Here is a 19,343-nt window from a genome sequence, read left to right on the forward strand (position 1 = left end):
CCCGGCTCTGCTGCCAGCTCCCGCGCCCAGCACATCCAGCAAACGAGCCCGGCAGCTCCACGAGCGACCGGCAGCTCCAGCTGGCTGCTGGCTCTTTTTTAGGCCAGCTATAAAGCTGGTAAACACTTGGACCCGCCTGACAAAACATTTGAGCAGGAGGAAATGGGGTGTGTGCAGAAATACTCCATTACATATTGTAATGGCAGACATTAATTCAATGTTAATAACACTTTGCACTTTTCAATCACATATTCTAAACCCCTTTAGATAGGTGGGGAAGCATTTGGCTGATGATTACTGGGCAGAGCCCAAAGGTGTATTCTCCCCTTAGGCACAAGGAGATGAAGTGACTTGTCAGGGTAGCAGAGCTGGGAAGAGAATCTACATCTACCCATTTCCAGACCTACATTCCCATCTAGTTGCCAGAAAGAAGAGTTAATTTAAATATTACCGTTTGCTGACCTACTTACAACGCTACCATCAAAACTTGGAAGCTGTGATCAAGTTTATTCCCCTCTATACTTGGGCTTTTCTAGGATAACACTATCTTTGAAGTATGCCTTTCAGCTGCATTAAACAGACGGATCATTATTATTTGCTCCACTTTCTTAACAAGTCCCTGTTCGCTGTGCTTCAGCCGCTGCAGACTTTGGATAGACTCGAGCTCAGCCTTGCAAGCCTGAAAAACACCTCCCCTGTGCAGCAACTGCTCGCAGTTAAGATCACCCTAAGGCCATCGCCACACCTCGCCCAGGAGCTGGTGGTACCTAAAGACACGGCGCCTGCGCAGAAAGAGCAGAAAGTTTGTGACTGTGCCTGTACCTGCTCCTGTTCGTCCTCTTCCCCTCTGTTTTCTTTCTAAACAATCTTCTCTTTCCTCAGCCAGACCATCTTTGGTACTGAGCGAGCCACTTTGTCACCTTTTATTGACAGCCTTCCTCCCCTTCACCAAAACCCCAAACCCTTTCCTGCTTGCAGACAGAACTACAGGCACAACCGAATGTCAACAACCACAGCACACAACATGAAAGACGAATTCAAAAGACATGTTGTCTGCTTCCCAGCGGCCAGCATCACCCATCATGGCTCTCCTCCTGTGGTTTCTCGCATCCCCATTCCCCGCAGCCTGCCAGGATCCCAGTACCGGGCTGGGCAAAACCCCACCGGAGGTTTAAGCCGCTGCACTAGATTAAAAGGCTGATAGTGTAAATTTGAAGAGGACAGAGGAAATGGTCAGCGCTGTGCCCAGTTTCAAGGGCTGTCCAGCACTTCCTAAGCAGGTCAAACCACGCGGCTGTTGTCTGACACGTTATCTGACCCCGCTATCGCTGTCCCAAAGTCCCTTCTCAGGTACGGTCACACCGACCACACTCTGCTCGTCCCACAGGCTGCCTGGAAAGCCGACCTGCCGGGCCACCTACAGCCGTGGCAGGGCAGAATCCTGATTTTCATCCCCCAGGCGATCCCACCCCAGCAGAAATGCCATCCCCAAACCACCGTGTGTCTCTCGCCTGGGTCCCCGGAGCCGTTAGACATCCTCAGCCTCACCGTAACCTCACTACACAAACTGTTTACAGACATTTTATCGAGGTGCACCAGGTGTGGATGCGGTTACCGACTTCGCGACTGTTTACCTCATCCTCCTTTCTGCATCCCATTGTCACAGACTGTACATAAAGATCAGATAACGCTGGTACTTCAGTCACAGCCAGCTCAGCCTCTGCACACTCGCCTCACACGTGCACTGGAGGACACGGTGCACGTAAAATTCTCGCAGCAGACTCCTCACAAGCTGCTGCAATCAACTATCTGCCTTATCTCGATTTTTGCTGAAGTAAATTACACTAATTTTTTTTTTTACCCTTTTCAAAGCTAATACACAAATGACAGGATGTTGCTGAAGGAAAATACGAGCTTTCATAAGCTATTATTATTAGCACATGCGCACCTCTCCGCTGCTTTGATCTTACTGTAGGTTCGTGTTTACTCCTCTTGACTCCGCAGTGGCTGAACTCAGACCCGATGTCTGCTCCGATAGAGATCACCAACAATTAAAGTTGGATTTGTTAGCCACAACCTCAGGGAGCCAGAGCCATGGGGCGATTACGAGGGTGACATTCAGCCCAACGCACTATATATAGTTTTCCCAAAGTCTCTCGGCCGTGACGAGGTGTTTGCTGTAAAACGGAAGGGTGGTAATGTGTACTGAAAGAGCGCTCTTTGATATCTCACATGTAAGTGAGAGCATGTTCAGGTTTTGTTTGCAGCGGAACTGTGCTTCTTCCATTGTTTTCTGAGCAGAAAAAAAAGTTCAAAAAAAGCCCTTACAGGCTGCCTTAAAGATGGTGTGAAGGATTCACAGCCATCTCAGCTGGCTTCAGTGACCCAAACTTGTTTATATATATATAATATATGGGGTTTTTAACACTTCTGTTGGCAGCACAGAGTCGACCTTGCTGCAGAAACACAATTCCCAGGGTGCTTCTGCTTCGGCCATCAGGGGAATTGTTTGCTGCGCTCCAATCAATTACACATCCACGATCTCACTGAAGGAGGGGAGTTGTACAGGCAATACTCAGGGCATGACTTGGTGGTGATGCACGGGAAGAAAAAACTCACTTGGCTCTTAGTCCCTGGACTACACGTGCAAGGGCGGCACTCAGAAACACAGAGGTGGCTTTTCAGTGAGCAAACACGACTCTGTTAGAAATCAGGTCCTGGAGACCCCAGCGCCTGGCAGGGTTCATCCATGCCTGGTGCTCTACAGGCTCAGAGGTCCAGAGCCCGTCAGCTGTAAAGGCAGCTGAAAACGACCCCTTTCACCAGTGTAAAGGGATGGAAAGAGTTAAAGAGAAAACATTAACTAGGACAGGTGGTTATACCAACCCTCTTCAAGCACAGTCAGGCAATAATTTTAGACAGCCTGTGTTCAAAGCCACGTTCTAACATGTCAACAAGCCACCAAAGGCAGCACACGGGGCTGAAACGCTGCAGTGGTGGGAGACCCATGTGTGGAAGGGGTTTGTCCATCTGTCCTTCCCTGCTACAGCTCCCCCATGGCTTAAAAATATCCCTGCAAAATGGTGCTGGGGTATTTTAAAACCTCGCTCAGCTCACTGACCTCAGAACTACCCCACCAGTGTTTGCAGGCCCAGCCATGCTGGCGGCACGCAAAGCTTGGGCTCACGCAGAGCAATGCCACCAAAGTCTCTGGGAATGCCACCAGGCTTGGAGGTGACACACAGGGTGGCAGGTGGTTTACAACGCTGCCACGGGTCTGCTCCAAAACCAGATGCTCTTTGTATTGAAGGGTGAAGAGAAGCTGTGTGACAGGAGGCTGGAACAAGCTATGTGAAAAATCCATCAGGGGAAAAAAGTACACCAGGAAAAAAAGATACTCCTGATGAATGTTCTTGTGAAAATTCTGACCTAGTAAAAAACGTTACCTATCCGATGTTGAAAGCCAACATCGACTGAGCACAGGCAGTCTTTGGAAAATAGCAAAGACAAGGAGTTTGCAGAACTCTGGAAATTCCCCATCTGCCCTAACAACTGTGGAAAGGGAATTGGGAACGGCAGCAATCTCAGGAGACACTGGCTGCCAGCGCCGCTGAGTGATATTTACATCGGTGTCCTGCCAACAATACCATTACTGGATTATCAGGGCAGATTAAGCCTTTAGCCAATTAGCCCGACTGGTAAATTGTAGATTGTCTAGACTTTTTCAACAATATGCATGAAGTTTCTCCTTATCGCCTCAGCATCACACGATGCTCCTGTGGGATGGAATCCTGCGCTTCCCCGGGAGGTTCAGGTGAGCCGTGCCTGCAGCTCTGGGTTGACTTAGTATGGCCCTGCGCACAGACAGATTTATTTCAGACAGGATTCTCATAAATTCAGAATGACTTCCAAATATCTTGACTGGGAGATCAAAGAGGCGAGCATTTGCTTCATGCCATCTGTGGAGCTGCTCAACAGGGCAACGCAGTCTGGGGAGGGGGGAGGAGAAGGGAAAAAAGAAAGTCTCGGAGATTATGCCCTCAAAAACAAGCTCAAATGCCACCCTCGCATTAAAAAGCACTGGTTGGCAGTAACAATTAATTTCTTAACTGAAACCCGCCCAACTGTGTCCAAGTGTTTTAATTTGCCTATTGCTACAATATGCAAGGGAGCTGGCAGTAATGGATTTGCAATTAAAACTAAAACTGGCAAAGAAATCGCAAAGCTGGCAAAAGAGCTAATCTGCAAGCCATGATCACAAGATTACAAAGTGTTTATGCACATGCTAATTACCCGAGTACATCGCTGAGAATGACTGGTAGGAGAGAACACTGGGTTTGCGTGATCTAAATGCTGGGATCCGCACGGCCAGCCCAGTCAGCATCCTACCTACTTCCCACAGCTCCCACGAGCTGGGGGATGCAGGGGGAATCGCCGCGGTCCCTGCATGGAGGCAGGGAGAGGGGTAAGGGCCAGGCAGGTAGGGTCCCTCTGGTGCCATCCTGCATCACAGCCAGCCAGGTGGCAACTGCTTCTCCAGCAGGTCAACGCCTGTGGTCACTGGGAGCCATTTCCTCAACTGGAATATGGATCCATCGGTGTGAAACGAAAATCACCCAGTTGTTCACCCTATTTGCCTTTGTCCTGCTATCTCTTGGCTCTAAAAATAGTTGCTCCAGCAGGTCCCTGGAGATTGGTGGGTTGCAGAGCACATGGCCTTACTCTGCAACCACCAAGGACAAACACGGTCCTACAAGCACGAAACCTTTATAAATTACCTGCAAAGGACAGGATGGGAAGGGAAAAGGGCTTAAAAGTGGTCAAATATATGTGCAAATAGCTCAGAACAGAAAGTGACAGTGGTCAGGGGCACCATGAAGAGCAATTTTGAACCACAGGAGAGAATTTCAAGGAGAAAACAGAGTGGAAGAGTAATCCCAGAATAAAAGACTGCTGGGAAAACTGAGATTCTTTAATATATAGGATTAAGGATTGCCAGTATCCTCAGGGAGGAAATGCAAATGGGGTTCAGACCATTTTTTCCATAAAAATTAGGAAGGAGAAAGAATAGACTTTGAAGTTCAACATGTTAGTAAATGAAAGCAACAGCAAAGGAGACACAAAGAGAAAGCAAGCCCTGGACGCCTAGAATTATGTCTTAAACACTTGGTACTGAAAGACAGAACCTGAGGTGATGAGGAGACTTCCCTTCATGCCACGCATAGATCCCAGAAAATCTCTAGATTAGAAACTGCCTGAGAAAAAAGTATTGCACAACAGAGGTAGGATGGAGTACAGCATTCAAATGGGATTCTTCGAGCCTTATTCAGCCAGCCAGGGATGACGAGGCTGCAAGCAGCACGTCAGTGAAGACCTGGTGCATATGCCAGGCTGCTCTCGGATGTGTGGAGCAGAGAAAGGATTTCTGGATGTTGCTCTTTGCTCTGAGTAGTTAGTCCAGGCTACACAGAGGTGGTAAAGGACCAGATGGACACTGTAAGGACACATAGCAACAGTCATTGCTGGGTCTGGCAGAGGGATGGATGGTCTTTGTGGTGACTCCTCAGAGGTATCAATGGCCCTACGTTGTTCTGGTAGGTGGCTGAGAGGGGCAATTTGTATTTGGCTGGTGGTCATTCCACCGTCAACTCGGGTAAGGCAATTACAGAGTGGGTTCTACCCATCGTTACTGGTGGCCGTGGAATGCCATGTGTCAGGAAATGGCATCCGACCATCACTGATAATGCAGATAAGCATTATGGAATTAATTAGCGCTATGGAAAGGGTGGTTCAAGGGGGAAGCGCTTCAAAACTTGGCTTGGAGATTAATGTATCCAACCCTACCTCTAATGCACTGTCGAGCAGCTAATGGTACATCCAGCCACTGGAGTAACCGAGTAAAATTCAGGAGTCCATGGTGTAGAGGAGATGATACACCATGAGAAAGAGATGATACAATGTTGGGTCCTTCAGCCTATAAACTCCATGACTACAGCTGTTCCTTGCTCCAAGTGAGATGTGTGGACTGCAAGAGTTGAAAGAATATGACAGCCACAGAGTCTTTTGTTGTTTGGGGTTTTTTTTAAATACATTTGCGTGAAATTTTCTCTTATGTTCAGAGATTCGGTTGGTTTCTCCATACTTGTTAGCCAGCACCTAAGCCAGGCTCTGCTGCTGGGGTCTGCCATTCTGCCGTTCACCAGGAAAGCCCCAGATACAAATGTTGCCCATTTAAAGCCATCTACAAACCAGTTTAATAAAAGCTGACTGCATCTGCTTCCACGTTATTAGTTCTGCCCCAAAACTCTGTTCCTGGCAACACAATGTTCCACGCTAATGAGCCAAATCTTCCCCTCCCATGGCAGTACTCCTAAACCTCCACACCATTCAGTTCACAAAGTTACCACCCTGTTTTTCCCTCGGGGGAGGGAAGGATTGCAGCTGCAGAGGGGGTTCTTCAAATAATATGAAGGCTAAAGATCTGTGGGAAAATCTGCTCTCAGACAAATAGCACTTGGGGGCATCTGCAGAGAGAACCAGCCCCTCTTCTGTCTGGGTCCCACGTCCTTCTGGCAGCCGAGTTTTTTATGAACCAGGCTGCCATTAATCCCCTGCCAGTTCCTACACCCTACCATCCTCTGTGGGTAGACAGCACGGAGTGGGAGATAATGCTGCAGGGAAGCGGTATTTACTTCAGCTGGATTTTGTGGCTTCATGGGAGAGTTTCTACTCGGGGCAGTTATTTCTCACCCGCTCCTGCTGCAAGGAGAAGGGATTTGGTGTAGACTAGGACAGCTTTTCTCAGCTCCTTCTCCAGTGAATTTTCACCCATTCTTGCTACTTTTCCCCCTGCAGCACCGAGTGCGAGATAAACAGCGATTCGTGGTTATCGCGCTGTAGTGATGCTGCTCAGATTAAAGAGAAATCAGATAACCCTCATTGCCTAACTGAAACTCGCTGCTAGACTTTTATAGAGAAGCGATAACGTCTGTGAGCTGGAGGACTCTGCTGCCTGGCAGACACCCTGCGGCGCCCCGGCTGAGCTGGAGGGGCTGCACCCTGGCTCTCCCACCCAGCTGCGCCCATGCCTGGGATGCGGAGGTGCCCAAGGTGCAGAGATGCCCGGGATGCAATGCAGAGCCCCAGCCACCGTGAAGCGGTTTTGGTCTCCGCACGCTCACACCTGCAGCCTCCAGTAAGGAAAACTGAGGCTCAGAAGCTGACACAGGCACGATTGATGGCTTTATTTTCCAGTGGGATGTGCTAGCAAAATGGTCATCTCTACCCCACCGGGCCGTGTTTCCTCATGTTTCTAAAAGTTGGACTGAACTCATCCGACCGCCTCCTCTGACACTTTCTGTTATAAACCTTTCTGCACTACATGCGACAGCAGCATCTCCCTGGAAAAGATTTCACTTGCTTCTGCCTTTGCCTCAAGCCATTAACTGACAAACTGGCAGCGAACTGCTGTTAACAAATGATTTCCTCGAGATTACTGTTTAAGTAAAAATGGTTCCAAGATAAATAGACTCATTCTTCATGACAAGGAATGTGAATTATGCATCCTGGGCTTTGGTACGTGTGTCCAAAAAAATGATGCCGTGCAATCCCGGACCTTATTCTCATCGGTAAATAAGAAATGACACTCTGCCCTCGGTTTAACGGTGTGGATCTGTGCAGCATGTGCATTTGGACCACCCCATCATCGTTCCCATCCAACTAATGCCACTCTATGAAGCTACTGTTTAGGCTGAAAAGGCGATTTGTTTTTAAAGTGAGAAAAGACGCCAATCGCCTTAAAGGAATTGTGGTTTTAGGGCCACCTGCAATTTGCTAAAAGATTATGAAATTGCAATTTGTTTAATATCTTGAAGTAAATGGTCTAATAAGCACACAGCTTACTTTTTTTGGCTAGTCCTCTGATCATTTCTGAAGCAACCCCTCTCACAGCAGCCTGTGTTGGATTTTACGTGATTTTGTCCAGCACTGACATGGCCTTCCCAGCAGCGCTCTCCAAACATCACAAAACGATAAAGCTTCAAAATGCTCCTGGGGGAAACTGAGTCACGGAAAAACAGGCTCCTGGGGGAGTGGGAGCAGAAGCTGGGATAAAGCCACGCTTCCTCCGCCGCAGCCCTGCGCAGCAGTTACAGGACTATCCGGTTCCTCTGCTATAAAACTTGGTAACATGCCTCACTTCTTACCTGATTTTGAGAACATCCTGTGTTAACATATAAACAACTGGAGCTGCTCGTGTCTGTTTATTTGGCGATTTACACGCGCCTGACACGGCACCTGGTGCTCTCTGGTAAGGGGATCACTCGGCTCCCTATCAAACGAACTCTCAGGGCGAAGGCAGGAGGGAGGCAGCTCCCACCCACATACTAGATCAGTACAAACGGTATGTTATAATTCTAGAACATTTTCTTCTGCAGAGTTTAAATATATGCATGTAGTTATATATTACTTCCAGTAAATGCCAATAACCAAGCAACTGGCACTGACGTACCAGGTAATTTTGTGTCCTCTCGAGTGGAGAAATTAAATCTTCTCTACAACTACTCCTGGGTTCCAGCACTGTCAGAAGTCCCATCCAGCCAATGTTTAATGCTTTTACCTGAATTCTGCTCCTAGCAGGAAAAGCTGAGTTCACCAGAACAATAAAAAAACCTCACACTGCCAGACATAACCCTGGTTTAGGCCATCAAATAATGATGGAAAACACAAAAGGGCTTAGGCATGATGTTAACTTCAAGCCTGAAGTGTTCAAAAACATTTTGGCTTCTTCAAAATACAAGTATCCTACCAACAGGAGCCAACGTTTCTTAGCATTTAGTCGGAAATATACCGTTAAATTTCTGCCAGCTGTGTGGAGAAATTAATGTATGTCCTCTGTGAGGTTTAGATAAAATTATTGCCACGTCCCCCCATCCTGCTGGTTTAGGGAGCTAAACCAGCAAGAGCAGACATGTTCCTGTGATGGCATTTTAGAAAGAAACAATTTGTTTCTTGGAAGTTGCTAACAGCCAGCAAGAGTTCAACTGATGGAACCAAAGACTTGAGTTTCCATTGGAAAAGAACTCCAGAGCTGCACAAGGGACAAGAGTTGCTCTTCAAGTTAAAACAACGTGGAGAAGGGCTGGAAGTCTTGCAGTGAATCACTGAGTTGCACTGCTTGAAGAGTTGGTGTCCTGCCCCATTACAACCACAGCTACATCTGATTTGAATGAAACTTCAGACTTAATGATTTTCGTGCCATCTATTTAAGGAGCAATGTCATTTTCTTCAACACCCTATTATTTCATTCACCATCTCCAAAGATTTTGCTCCAATTCCAAAAGCAAATTATTTTGAGGAAATAGACTGTTTCCATCTGGCTTTAGAGGGGCCACACACTTAAAACCGTGGACAAGCTTAAACTGCAGCCTTCAGATCTCTTCGGGTTTGAGAGTGTACGTCTCCAGCACCCCCACCTCTACTTCCAAAAGAAAAATGCAAATGCGAGACCAGCACTGCAGATTCAAACGTTTTTCAGAAAGCTACCCCTGTAGTAATGAATTCAAACAAATAACAAGCTAAAACCAAAACACACCAGCAATAAAACAAAATCTGATGAGCTCTTCAAAAAGATCTCGAGCGATATCACTTGGCAGGACTGTGTTGTCTGTCCCAGAGCTATGGCAGTTTACCCCAGCCAGAGCTTTGCAGCAAACCCACCGAAGCCAGGAGGCTGCAGCCTTTCATATTTCGAAACAAAAGCCAAGTTCTGATCGCTGGGATGGGGAAGAATTTTTTTGTTGTTGTGGATACGTTACTGTATAATTACTGCAGATTTCAGTTGGTGTCTCCTGACTACTACAGCAGATACAAAGGCTGGGTAGATGTGGCAGCTCCTCCTGTTAGCAGCTCATGCTCTAGGTTTACATTTTGGCAGTTGGCCCTCCAAAATGTCAGGGATGTGTGTCTCCATAGGAGGAAAAAGAAAACATTTCCATTGATAGGAGACAGGGAGCTACAGCTGATACTTTGACCATTGACAAACTGATAGCAAGGGAAGAGTTTCATGTAAAATGAAAAAAAAAAAAAATCATCTACCTGTTTTCTCAATAAAATCAGGGTTAGAAACATGGGGATAAGATCAGAAAGCAACACCACTGAGTGAGGGACTATTCATGGGACCAGAACTTGGAAAATTCCATAAAGCACAAATGTTGCTAAGAATATTCAAAAGTCAAAGCTTTCTGTGGGTGTGCGTGCGCAGAGATGTCAACACAACTATTTCACGATCACCGAAATTGCTACTAGCCTGCATCCTCTCTGAATGGCTATTTTTAGGACCCGGCCTTTCATGTGGTATAATGATGTGGATTTTACAAGAGCATTTATAATGTGTTTCATATGGCGCACAGTCCCAGAGAAATTGCTTTGTATCAGAGAAAGTTAAAAATGTTTGGGTGTTGGGGGGATTTTTTAATATTTTCTTTCTTATTTTATATTACTGCTTCTGGTTTGGATTTAGGGTTCATACGCGTATGCTAATTTCTCCTGGGTGACAGCACTGGCTGTCCCAAAGGAATAGCCAGCACGGTAGGATGCGATCCCACCAAACGCCACCTGGATTTCCGAGCCCACGTGTCCGTTTGGACGGTCGGATTTCAAAGCTGGCAATGCCACGTAAGTTGCAGCAGGAAGCCAGAGCTCAAAGGCCAGATTTCGACCTCGGGTGTGCGGATGTCAGGGGCTGTGCACTGTCTCCCGCGTTAGAATCGGCCTAAGTCGTACAAAGCGAGGTTTGGAGAAGACAACGACTCCTCCTCACTACCCCTGCTCCCACGCCAGTAATCCCAGGGCACATAAGGAGAACCACCTCATCAGCCTCTCCATGCTAAGAACAACCAATTTTCATGTGGTAGATCTTACCATGGTGCGTTTCCTAACCATGAAAGCAATCTCTGCAGCACCATCTCCTCAGTGTTAGAACAAAATTTCCACATTTCTGATCCCTTCTGAGCGCTTCGCTGTGAAGAGCATCTCCCCAGCACCCCCTCCACACGTGTGTCTGTAACTTCATCCCCCCACGCTGAGTCAAGCATACTTTACAATCCTGGGCTTCCACATTTTGCTTTTGTGTGAGTCCCATCAGAGGAGAACCTCTGTTTACGCTCGTGCATGCTGCTCCTCAGAGCAAACCACAGCAGAAAACAAATCCAACATCCAGCGTCCAAGTTGAATCACTTAAAAAAACAGTCTTTTTTTGGTCAGTCCATGATTACTGCGTAGCTCTGCAAGGCAGACGTGTACTTTGTATATTACAGTTCCAGCTTCTCAATGGAACAAAGGAGATTCTGTTGAGACGGAATTTTTGCCTATCATTTAATCAAATGTAAAGTTGTTATAACCGGAGGGGAAAAGTGCTCTAGATTCTAGTATCCAGCTTTACTTTGGTTTCAAAAACTTACCACAGCATTGTTGAGTTTATTGTCTTGTTTAACAAAATACTAATTTTGGGACCCCGTGAAACACAATGAAGCAGATTCTTTTCGTTGCAGCTGAGCTGTGTTTGGCACAGAAGCGGTGGACGGGAGAGGAGCGATAGTTTGAAGCCACTTTGGTGACCTCTTGCCCAGCACCTCCACTAGTGGGATGCTCTGGATGGGTACCACCAATTCTGCCAGGTTTTGCTACCCCTCCTCAACATCAGTATTGACCAAATGTGCCACGTTCTCCATGAAACCACCTCACAGGGACAGCAGTGGTGGAATAGTCCTTCATAACTCTGGGAAGAGTCATAAATTATAAAGACCCAAAGGCAAAAATCAGAGAAAGGGCCACAGGACAGAGCAGTGAAGTTGCTCCGTAAGGAGGTGAAGGTGAAGCTCTTTGTCCAAGATCATTGGGAGGTGACCAAGACTGTAATCAAGACTCAGAGGCACATGATGTTGCAATCACTTCCTTTAAGAAACGAGGTGGGTGGGTTTGTGAGCCAGCAGCATGTGCTGAACTGGCAGTCCCAAGGCGAGAGCGAAGACCTCAGCTGACACTCACAGAGGGCTCAGTACAGATGTTGCAGGTTCCCAGGACAACTCATCACTCATGCCATGAAACATTTGACCTGCCTGGGGGCTGGAGGGAGCTGTGCCCTCCCGGACAGACCGCTGGACAAGCCAGCAGACAGAACAGGCGATCAGTCTTTACTGATTCAGCTGGATTAAAACTGGAAACTAGGAAATGAACAGCTCCGCATCCTGTTACCAACCCTCTGAGTCAGCCTCCTCCTACCAACCTTTGTTTCAGCCTCCAGACACAGAGTCTAAAGAGCAAGTACCGTGTTATAGCCCAGTTTTTAAAGCAAGATTTGGAAAAATAGTACATGAAAGAGCCTGGGGGGACGAACCTCACATGTCCCAGCTTGGCACCAACCTGGGATTTGGTCGGGCTGAGCTTTCCTTGCCTCAGTGGCTCTGCAGAGAGTTCAGGAAGCAACTTGTACCTGCTCTCCTGTTTCTGTGTCCTCCACCCACCATTGGCACATGATGAGGTAAGAGTGCATGTACATCAGGCCGGGAGAGATGCTGACGTAAGCCATCTCCTGGCACCACGAGCAGTGAGTTGGAGTGGCAAAGGCATGAGAAACCAGGGAAATAAGGAGCACACAAAAGGAGAGGTGTTATGGACAGCCCGAAGCCTCGGAGGGGTGGGATGAAGAGAAACTGCAGCTCCCACAGTGGCCATGCCCTCTCCAAGAGGACAGTGCTGGGGATGTCTGGCAACGTGTTCAAATCAACACAACAGATGGGAGAAGAGGATCCCTGAGGATTTCACAAGGAATTTGAGACTCAAACACAGCACAGAAGATTTTAGTAACTGAACAGCAGCACATGCTAGACCCAAACCTGCCCTCCCGTGAGCACACACGATGCTCACAGATGCACAGGACCTTCCTTCACCTTCTCTACAGTGATTACCAAGGGGGCTGAAAGGCCCATATGAAACAAAGATTAAAATTTGGTCTTGCTGAATCACTCATGGCAAAGGCCAGACAAAAACTGTGGGTATGAAATCAATGGCAAGCTGTAGATCTTTCCTCAAAACACTTGCTATTTCTCAGCATTTGGCTGTGCTCTACCAACAACCATCATGTCATATGCACACAGACACCCACTGTCCAGACCAGACCTACAGTCTTAGGAGTGCAGCTCACACCACCCATACCCTGAAAACCTGCTTCACTTGCAGATCACGCTGGAGATAGAGAGGGATTCAGCCGGCGATTAGGATCATCTTCACGAATGATCTATGAGAGCAGTCAACAGAGTCATCCCTACGGATTCAGTTCCTGTTTAGTCACAGGAACACACGCGGGGTTACTTGAATGGGTATCTAGGAACAGCAAATGCCAACATACCCGGCCTTACGGATTTGTCGAGAGTTTCCACCCAAATGCACCTTAATGGTGCCTGGAAAATTGTGGCAGAAAAGGGACTGCAAACTGCAGACACATGTCCTGCCAGCAAGTGGCAAAAGCATGTTGCAGAGCTCCTCAACACCCTCCTGCCACTCCCCCCTTCTCTCTGTTGAAGCTTTGGATACCAGACTAGCTCTGCTCTTTCATCTTGGACACGTCGTGCTCCGCTAGCCCCCAAACCACTTTGTTCTTCACAGTTAAAATTTCAAAAATATCAGTCATTAACATGGATGAGCTTTGGGAGCTTGGGTTGATGTTCTGCTTTTCTCTCCAAATTCTCGACTGGTTGAGCCAATAACATTCACAAACAGCAACAGCTGGAAGCTTGTGGGGATGGTGCCTTTGCCATACATCATCTCATAGCAACACCCCACCGACAAGGCATCCTGTGCCTGGGAAGGCACTTCCAGGGTAGCCAGCGAAGGAATCCCAGTGGGAGAGCAGATATTGTTGAACTGCCTGAATCACGTGCACACTTACTCACATGCACGGATTTACATAAAACTTGCTTCTGTTTCCCTGCGACATCTTCCTTTCTCTTTTTTTCATTCCAAACCATTTTAAAAACAAGGTTATATTAGACCACACACAGGCAGCGCTGTATCATGTCACTGCTTCTTAAGCAGAACTCTCTAATTTATTTCAAAGGGAAGTTCTGCTTCAAAATTGAGGGTGTGATATGAACTCAGAAATTAACACAAGAATTTTCCTTGGGGGGAACCAAGGCTGAATCAGACATGCAATAAATGACCTCGGAAGCCCTGCGCCTTGGTACATCCACCTATCCGACATTACGCTTTAATACAAAAAATTATTTTCACCATTATCCTATTTCAAGCTAGAAATGGGAGAAGTGGATTTGCTCTGGTCAGGAGGGAACAAATTGCTCATCTGTCTGTCTGCCAGGATGTCCATCAGCAGCCACCACACTCCTAACGCTTTCTGCCAGGAATATAGCAATTTATGGGGACCAAATTACCGTCCCGGCAAGGTCCCGTACCTGCTGGGGAAGCAGACTGGGATGCTGCTGCCGATGCAGCTCTCCCACAGCAGCAGGCACTGCTGGGAACGCTCGGAGCTTTACCGCTTGCTTGAGCTGCCCTCCCTCCACACACACCATCTGGGGAGGGATGCAGCAGCCCTCTCGCAGCGACAAATCTCCATCACACACTGGCTCTGCAGAGTTTTCCCGTTGCTTTCAACAGGATCAGAACTCGACGCAGGAAAAAGCAATACTAAACTCGTGCTCTGGCAGCGCAAGCTGGGACAGAAAGCAGCTGAGCTGCAGATTTCCTTCCGCCAACTGCTGCGGGGGCAACAGCCTCCTCTGCAAAGGGATGGAGCAGCCTCGGGGGAAGGGGGCTGCAGCAGAAGTAGATGTGTCCCAGGGCTCAGCCTGAGCTCCTGTCCAGTGAAGGGCAGCAGCAGACTGCCAGCTCCACGCTTTGTGACCTCACGGTAGACATTTGGGACCTGTGGCCCCAGGTCAGCAGTAGCTGCACTTTCATCTTGCCCTGCCCAAGGGGACGTTCCAAAACCCACTCACCGGGAACCACGCTCAGGGAGCCTCGCAGACCACAGGGACCAGGCTCTGGACATCACCATTATTGCCTAAGCCTGCCGTCTCGTCTGGGGACTTGAAATGTGCAGACCTTGGGAAGGTACCACCACCCTTCTGCTCCGACATGAGCTCTGGTTAGACGGCTTAATAATTAAGAAAATGAGGTAGCGTCTGTTTTCCAAAGAAACAGAGGCTCTTGGACCTCTGTTTCTCACACAGGCAGACACTCCAGTGCCTCAATTTTACGCACAGATAATTTTAAATCTGCCTGCACACACCTCACACGCTCACTACACGCAACAGAGGTGCGCAGAAGGCGTGAAGAGCCCGCCGGGAGCTCTCCCTCACTTGGAGCGGGGAGAGCTTGTGCCCTCCATACGGGACATCATGGCTCATTCCCCTCTTTTATAGATCTATTTACAAAAGGAACGTAAAGGAACTTATAAGTGCTATTTCTACCGTTTAACTACCACATGGTACAAGATATAACAATGTTCAAAAAACCCCCTCGGGTCTAAACTCAATTATACAACTGTAGCGAGAAAAATATTTTAATCTGATCAAAGTGTTAACATGTTTGACCATGTCTGACCTCTAATGTTTGTAACCACCTAAAAGGCTGGTGTTTTTGCTAAGGATGTACCTCAATTTGATTTAAAGTCATTTGTACTATTTAAAAAAGGATGTAGTTTTATGATTTTATATTTCATTTAGGAAAACATGGTAATGTTCAACTAATGTTCAACTTGGTAATATTCTTTGGAAATTTCTTGCAGATTTTTAACTGGTAAATCCTACCTATTCCACCCCAGGAAAAGCTGGACTTCGCAAGAGCCGGGAGAGTCAAAGCAGAGTCATGAGCCACCACACAGGTGACAGCTGAGTGCCCAGAGAGAAACAGTTCTCCTGGTACCTTGCAAAATCTTGAGATTCCAGATGCACACAGAGTCTGCACCGAGATGTTCGTGACACACTTGGCCGAGAGCGTGCCCTCTCAGCCTGGCCAGCTGATGGGGCTTCACAGCATGCTCTCAAAACACGGGACGCCTGGGCTCAGCCCATTGCCTTGTCCCCAGCTCCAGGAGCACCTTCTCCTGCAGGCCATGGCCACCCCTCCGTCCTCCTTTCTCTCTTCGACAGCTCCACTGCCAGTCCAGGCTACTCCGGGTGTGCTCAAACCAGCATCACTCCAGCTGGATCACCCTAAACTGGTGTTTGCAGCCAAGGTGGGCCACCAACCCGAACACCCAGGCTCTTGCCGTGTCCTGGGGACATCAGCTGGGCTTGGCATTGCTGCTGATGTCAGGTACCCGGACATGCTCAGTGCATCACTGCGGAACAACATCAGAGCATGTAAATTTTGGCTGGGAAGATGTGGGCAGCCCAGCAGGATGCTGGGGTGAGTGGTGTAACAGTTAGTGGGCTACAACCACCTTGAGGGAAACAAAGCAAAAGTGATGCTGCTGAGAAAATAAAGAAGAAAGGAAAGCAGCATGCTGGTGCTGCCGGTAGCAACACACCCACCCAGGCAAGCGTTCTGGGCCAGCTCTGGCGTCGCTTTTAGCACCCTGATGGGGTTCGGAGGGAGCCCACAGAAAAAAAAATGTGGCTTTATGGGGCGTCGCAAGGCAGGGGTTCAACCCATTGCCCAGGTGCTGGCTGCCCTTCGTCCTTCAGGGAGCTGTGCTGCAGCGTTCAATCAGGTGAAGGTGAAGCCCTGATGCTTTGCCAGAGCAGGACTGGGTTAATTTTTTTTTTTTGAAGATTCTGAAGTTAATCCCAGCTGCAAACAACCGTTTCCAGGAAGCCTCATTAACCAAAATATAATCTCTACTATCAAGCGCACGCATGACTGATAGGTAATCCCATTCACTCACACAGCCCTCCTCCCCAACTCTGCTTGTGCTAAAGCGTTAATTAAACACACTTTTATGGATGGTTAAGTATCTGCAATCTTCAGTCACAGATCTGACCTCCTCAATTATCGGAAGCAGCCACCAGATTATAGCTCACAGTTTATATAATACAGGCAGCAGCAATAAATCAGTATGAGAGCAATGCAGCCTTTGCTACGACAGCCTTTGCACAGACAAACACGAGACAAAGTTGTCCAGAAAGATCTACCCAAATAGCTGTTGCACCAAGATGAAAAACCAAACTCTTCTCCTGCCTGTCAGGTAACCGATTTTTAGCTGAAAACATCAAATCCACTTTTTAAGTCACTCAACATAAACCATCGACCAGGCTGAAGGAAGCCGGCCAAGGCACCAGCTGATCTCAGTGGCTCTCGCAGGGCCAGGATCTTTCCTTCTCTGCTTTTCTCTCCCCTTTGAGTTCTGCACAGTCCATTTACTCCTGTCTGTCGCTCCGACAGTAGCCTCTTGGGGTTTTATTATGGTATCAGGGAGCAAGCCGATTCACAAACCACAATCTACTTTTCAGCTTAATTGCTAATAAACAGGCTCTTGCACTTTGGTGCCCATCTAGCAAATGTTTCAGATTAAAAGAAATATTTCCACTGCAGCAAATAGTTGCTGGGCTAATGTAACTCTGAATGTACCCAGATTCTGTATCAGGAGCAAATTAAATGACTTTAAATAAGACAAATTTAATATCATCATTTAAAATTTATGAGGAGGAGCGCGGCTTAGTATTTTAGGGGGTTGTGGGGGATACCTAGTACCCAGAGGAAGGAACACAAGGTGGGAAGCAACAGACGAAATGCTTCTTTGGATTACAATAAAGCATGTTGGCCCTGCCTTGCAAACACATATTTTCTTGCAGTAAACTGAAGGAGGACATCCACATTTAGGGACAGATCCTCAATACCTGCACACCGACCTCAGCAAAGATACGACAGGCTGCAGCTGGGGAACTCAGCTCCCCACGAAGGGCTGTGCTGGGGGCCAGGCTGGCTCACGGAGGCACCAGTCTCGTGCTGCCCAGGCCAGCAGGATCGGGCGGGAGGACACAGCAGTGATTCCAGTGAACGATGCTTCACCACAGCCCACCATCCACCCCTTTCTCCTAACGCCAGTTTAACACCCTACCCCTCCAGTGAACAAAGGGCTGAATGAAGGAGGGCACTATCTGCTCGTTTAAACCTTCTCCCTTGCCAGATGAAAAACTAAAACTGAAATAAACCGAGTGATGTTCTGTTCTCATTTACTGTTGACAAACGCAGAGCAACATCTGAAATGAACACAGCGATGCTGGCTCCCCAGCAGCAGCCCCAGCACTGACCGAACCCTGTGACGGAAAGTCCTGATAGAGACGGTGGTGGGACAAGACCGCTTTGGTAAAGAAGCCTTTAGTTTAATTATTCAGAGAGCAAAACTTACGAACATTAGAGTATACAGAATTATATATAAAGCTGATTTGACCTGAGAGGGAAAAACTTCACAAGAAGCTGAGAACAGTCCTCCAGCAGCGCTAAGCCTCTTCTGAAAGACCTCTACTGCCATTTTAGAAGCACAAGATGCACTTTCTGGCCCATCATCCACAACAGAGCCCTAACCGAAGGCTGGCCAAAACCTGCCCATTTCACAAGCAGATTCATGGGACTGAAGCTAAGCCACGGGACCTGCCCCTGGACACAGCCGTGTCACAGCCGGCACCCAGACAAGGGAAGGGGCTTCCTTGCATTTCATACAAGGACTTGATTGCTGGAAGAGTAAAGGTGAACCTAGAGGATGGGGAGGTTGGGAAAGAAGCTCCTCCAGCAAACTGGGAGTGAAGCAGGGGCTTGCTGCCGAGCATCTTTCCCCCTTCCCATCCTCTTCCCTTCAATTTGGAGAGAACAGCACCCAGGCGTTTTAGAAACCGGGCCACAATCTGTCAGCAAAAAAACTGCACGGGTAGGTGCCTGCACGATAGCTGCACCATACTCCAACCCTGAGAGAGGCCACGAAACTTCTCCGTAGGGAGCGGAGGAACTCACCAGAGGTGACATAGATCCATTTGGCAGATAAGGATCTGAGAGCATTAGGAAAGGGTAGCCAGAATACGCAGATCCTTTATACATCCCTGGGTCCTGATGCTTCATACCTGCAGAAATCAAAGTTCCCCGTCAAGATTTGCCTTACGACAGGTGATTCCTCTGCCTGTCGGGGAGCCCCAACGAGGTTACAGCACATTTTGGGAGTCCTTTTTGCCCCACACTCCTTGGGGAGGGTGCTGGGGGGATGCCAGGGTCCTTCGGGGGTGCGGGGTCCTACGGCGGGGGGCACTGGGAAGCCTCGTTGCTGCCAGGAGCAGCTTTCCCCAGGGTGGGGGAGCGGGGACTGAGAGGCCAGGCCGGCATCCCTCAGTCGCAGG

At 48.1% G+C, this 19,343-nt stretch overlaps 1 protein-coding gene across 1 annotated transcript in view; it reads right to left on the bottom strand.

Annotated features, from left to right (window-relative positions):
• TCF7 (transcription factor 7 (T-cell specific, HMG-box)) overlaps window positions 1-19,073 on the bottom strand; it is a gene marked incomplete at both ends in the record, with an annotated part of 63,118 nt that extends 44,045 nt beyond the window's left edge. The window contains one exon of the mRNA XM_010139082.1: window positions 18,967-19,073. Within this exon, the coding sequence (XP_010137384.1) occupies window positions 18,967-19,073 (107 nt within the window). The remainder of the gene's footprint in view (window positions 1-18,966) is intronic.
• Window positions 19,074-19,343: the final 270 nt, after the last annotated feature.

This window comes from Buceros rhinoceros, unplaced genomic scaffold (assembly GCF_000710305.1).
Source record: "Buceros rhinoceros silvestris isolate BGI_N320 unplaced genomic scaffold, ASM71030v1 scaffold27166, whole genome shotgun sequence".
NCBI lineage: Eukaryota > Metazoa > Chordata > Aves > Bucerotiformes > Bucerotidae > Buceros > Buceros rhinoceros.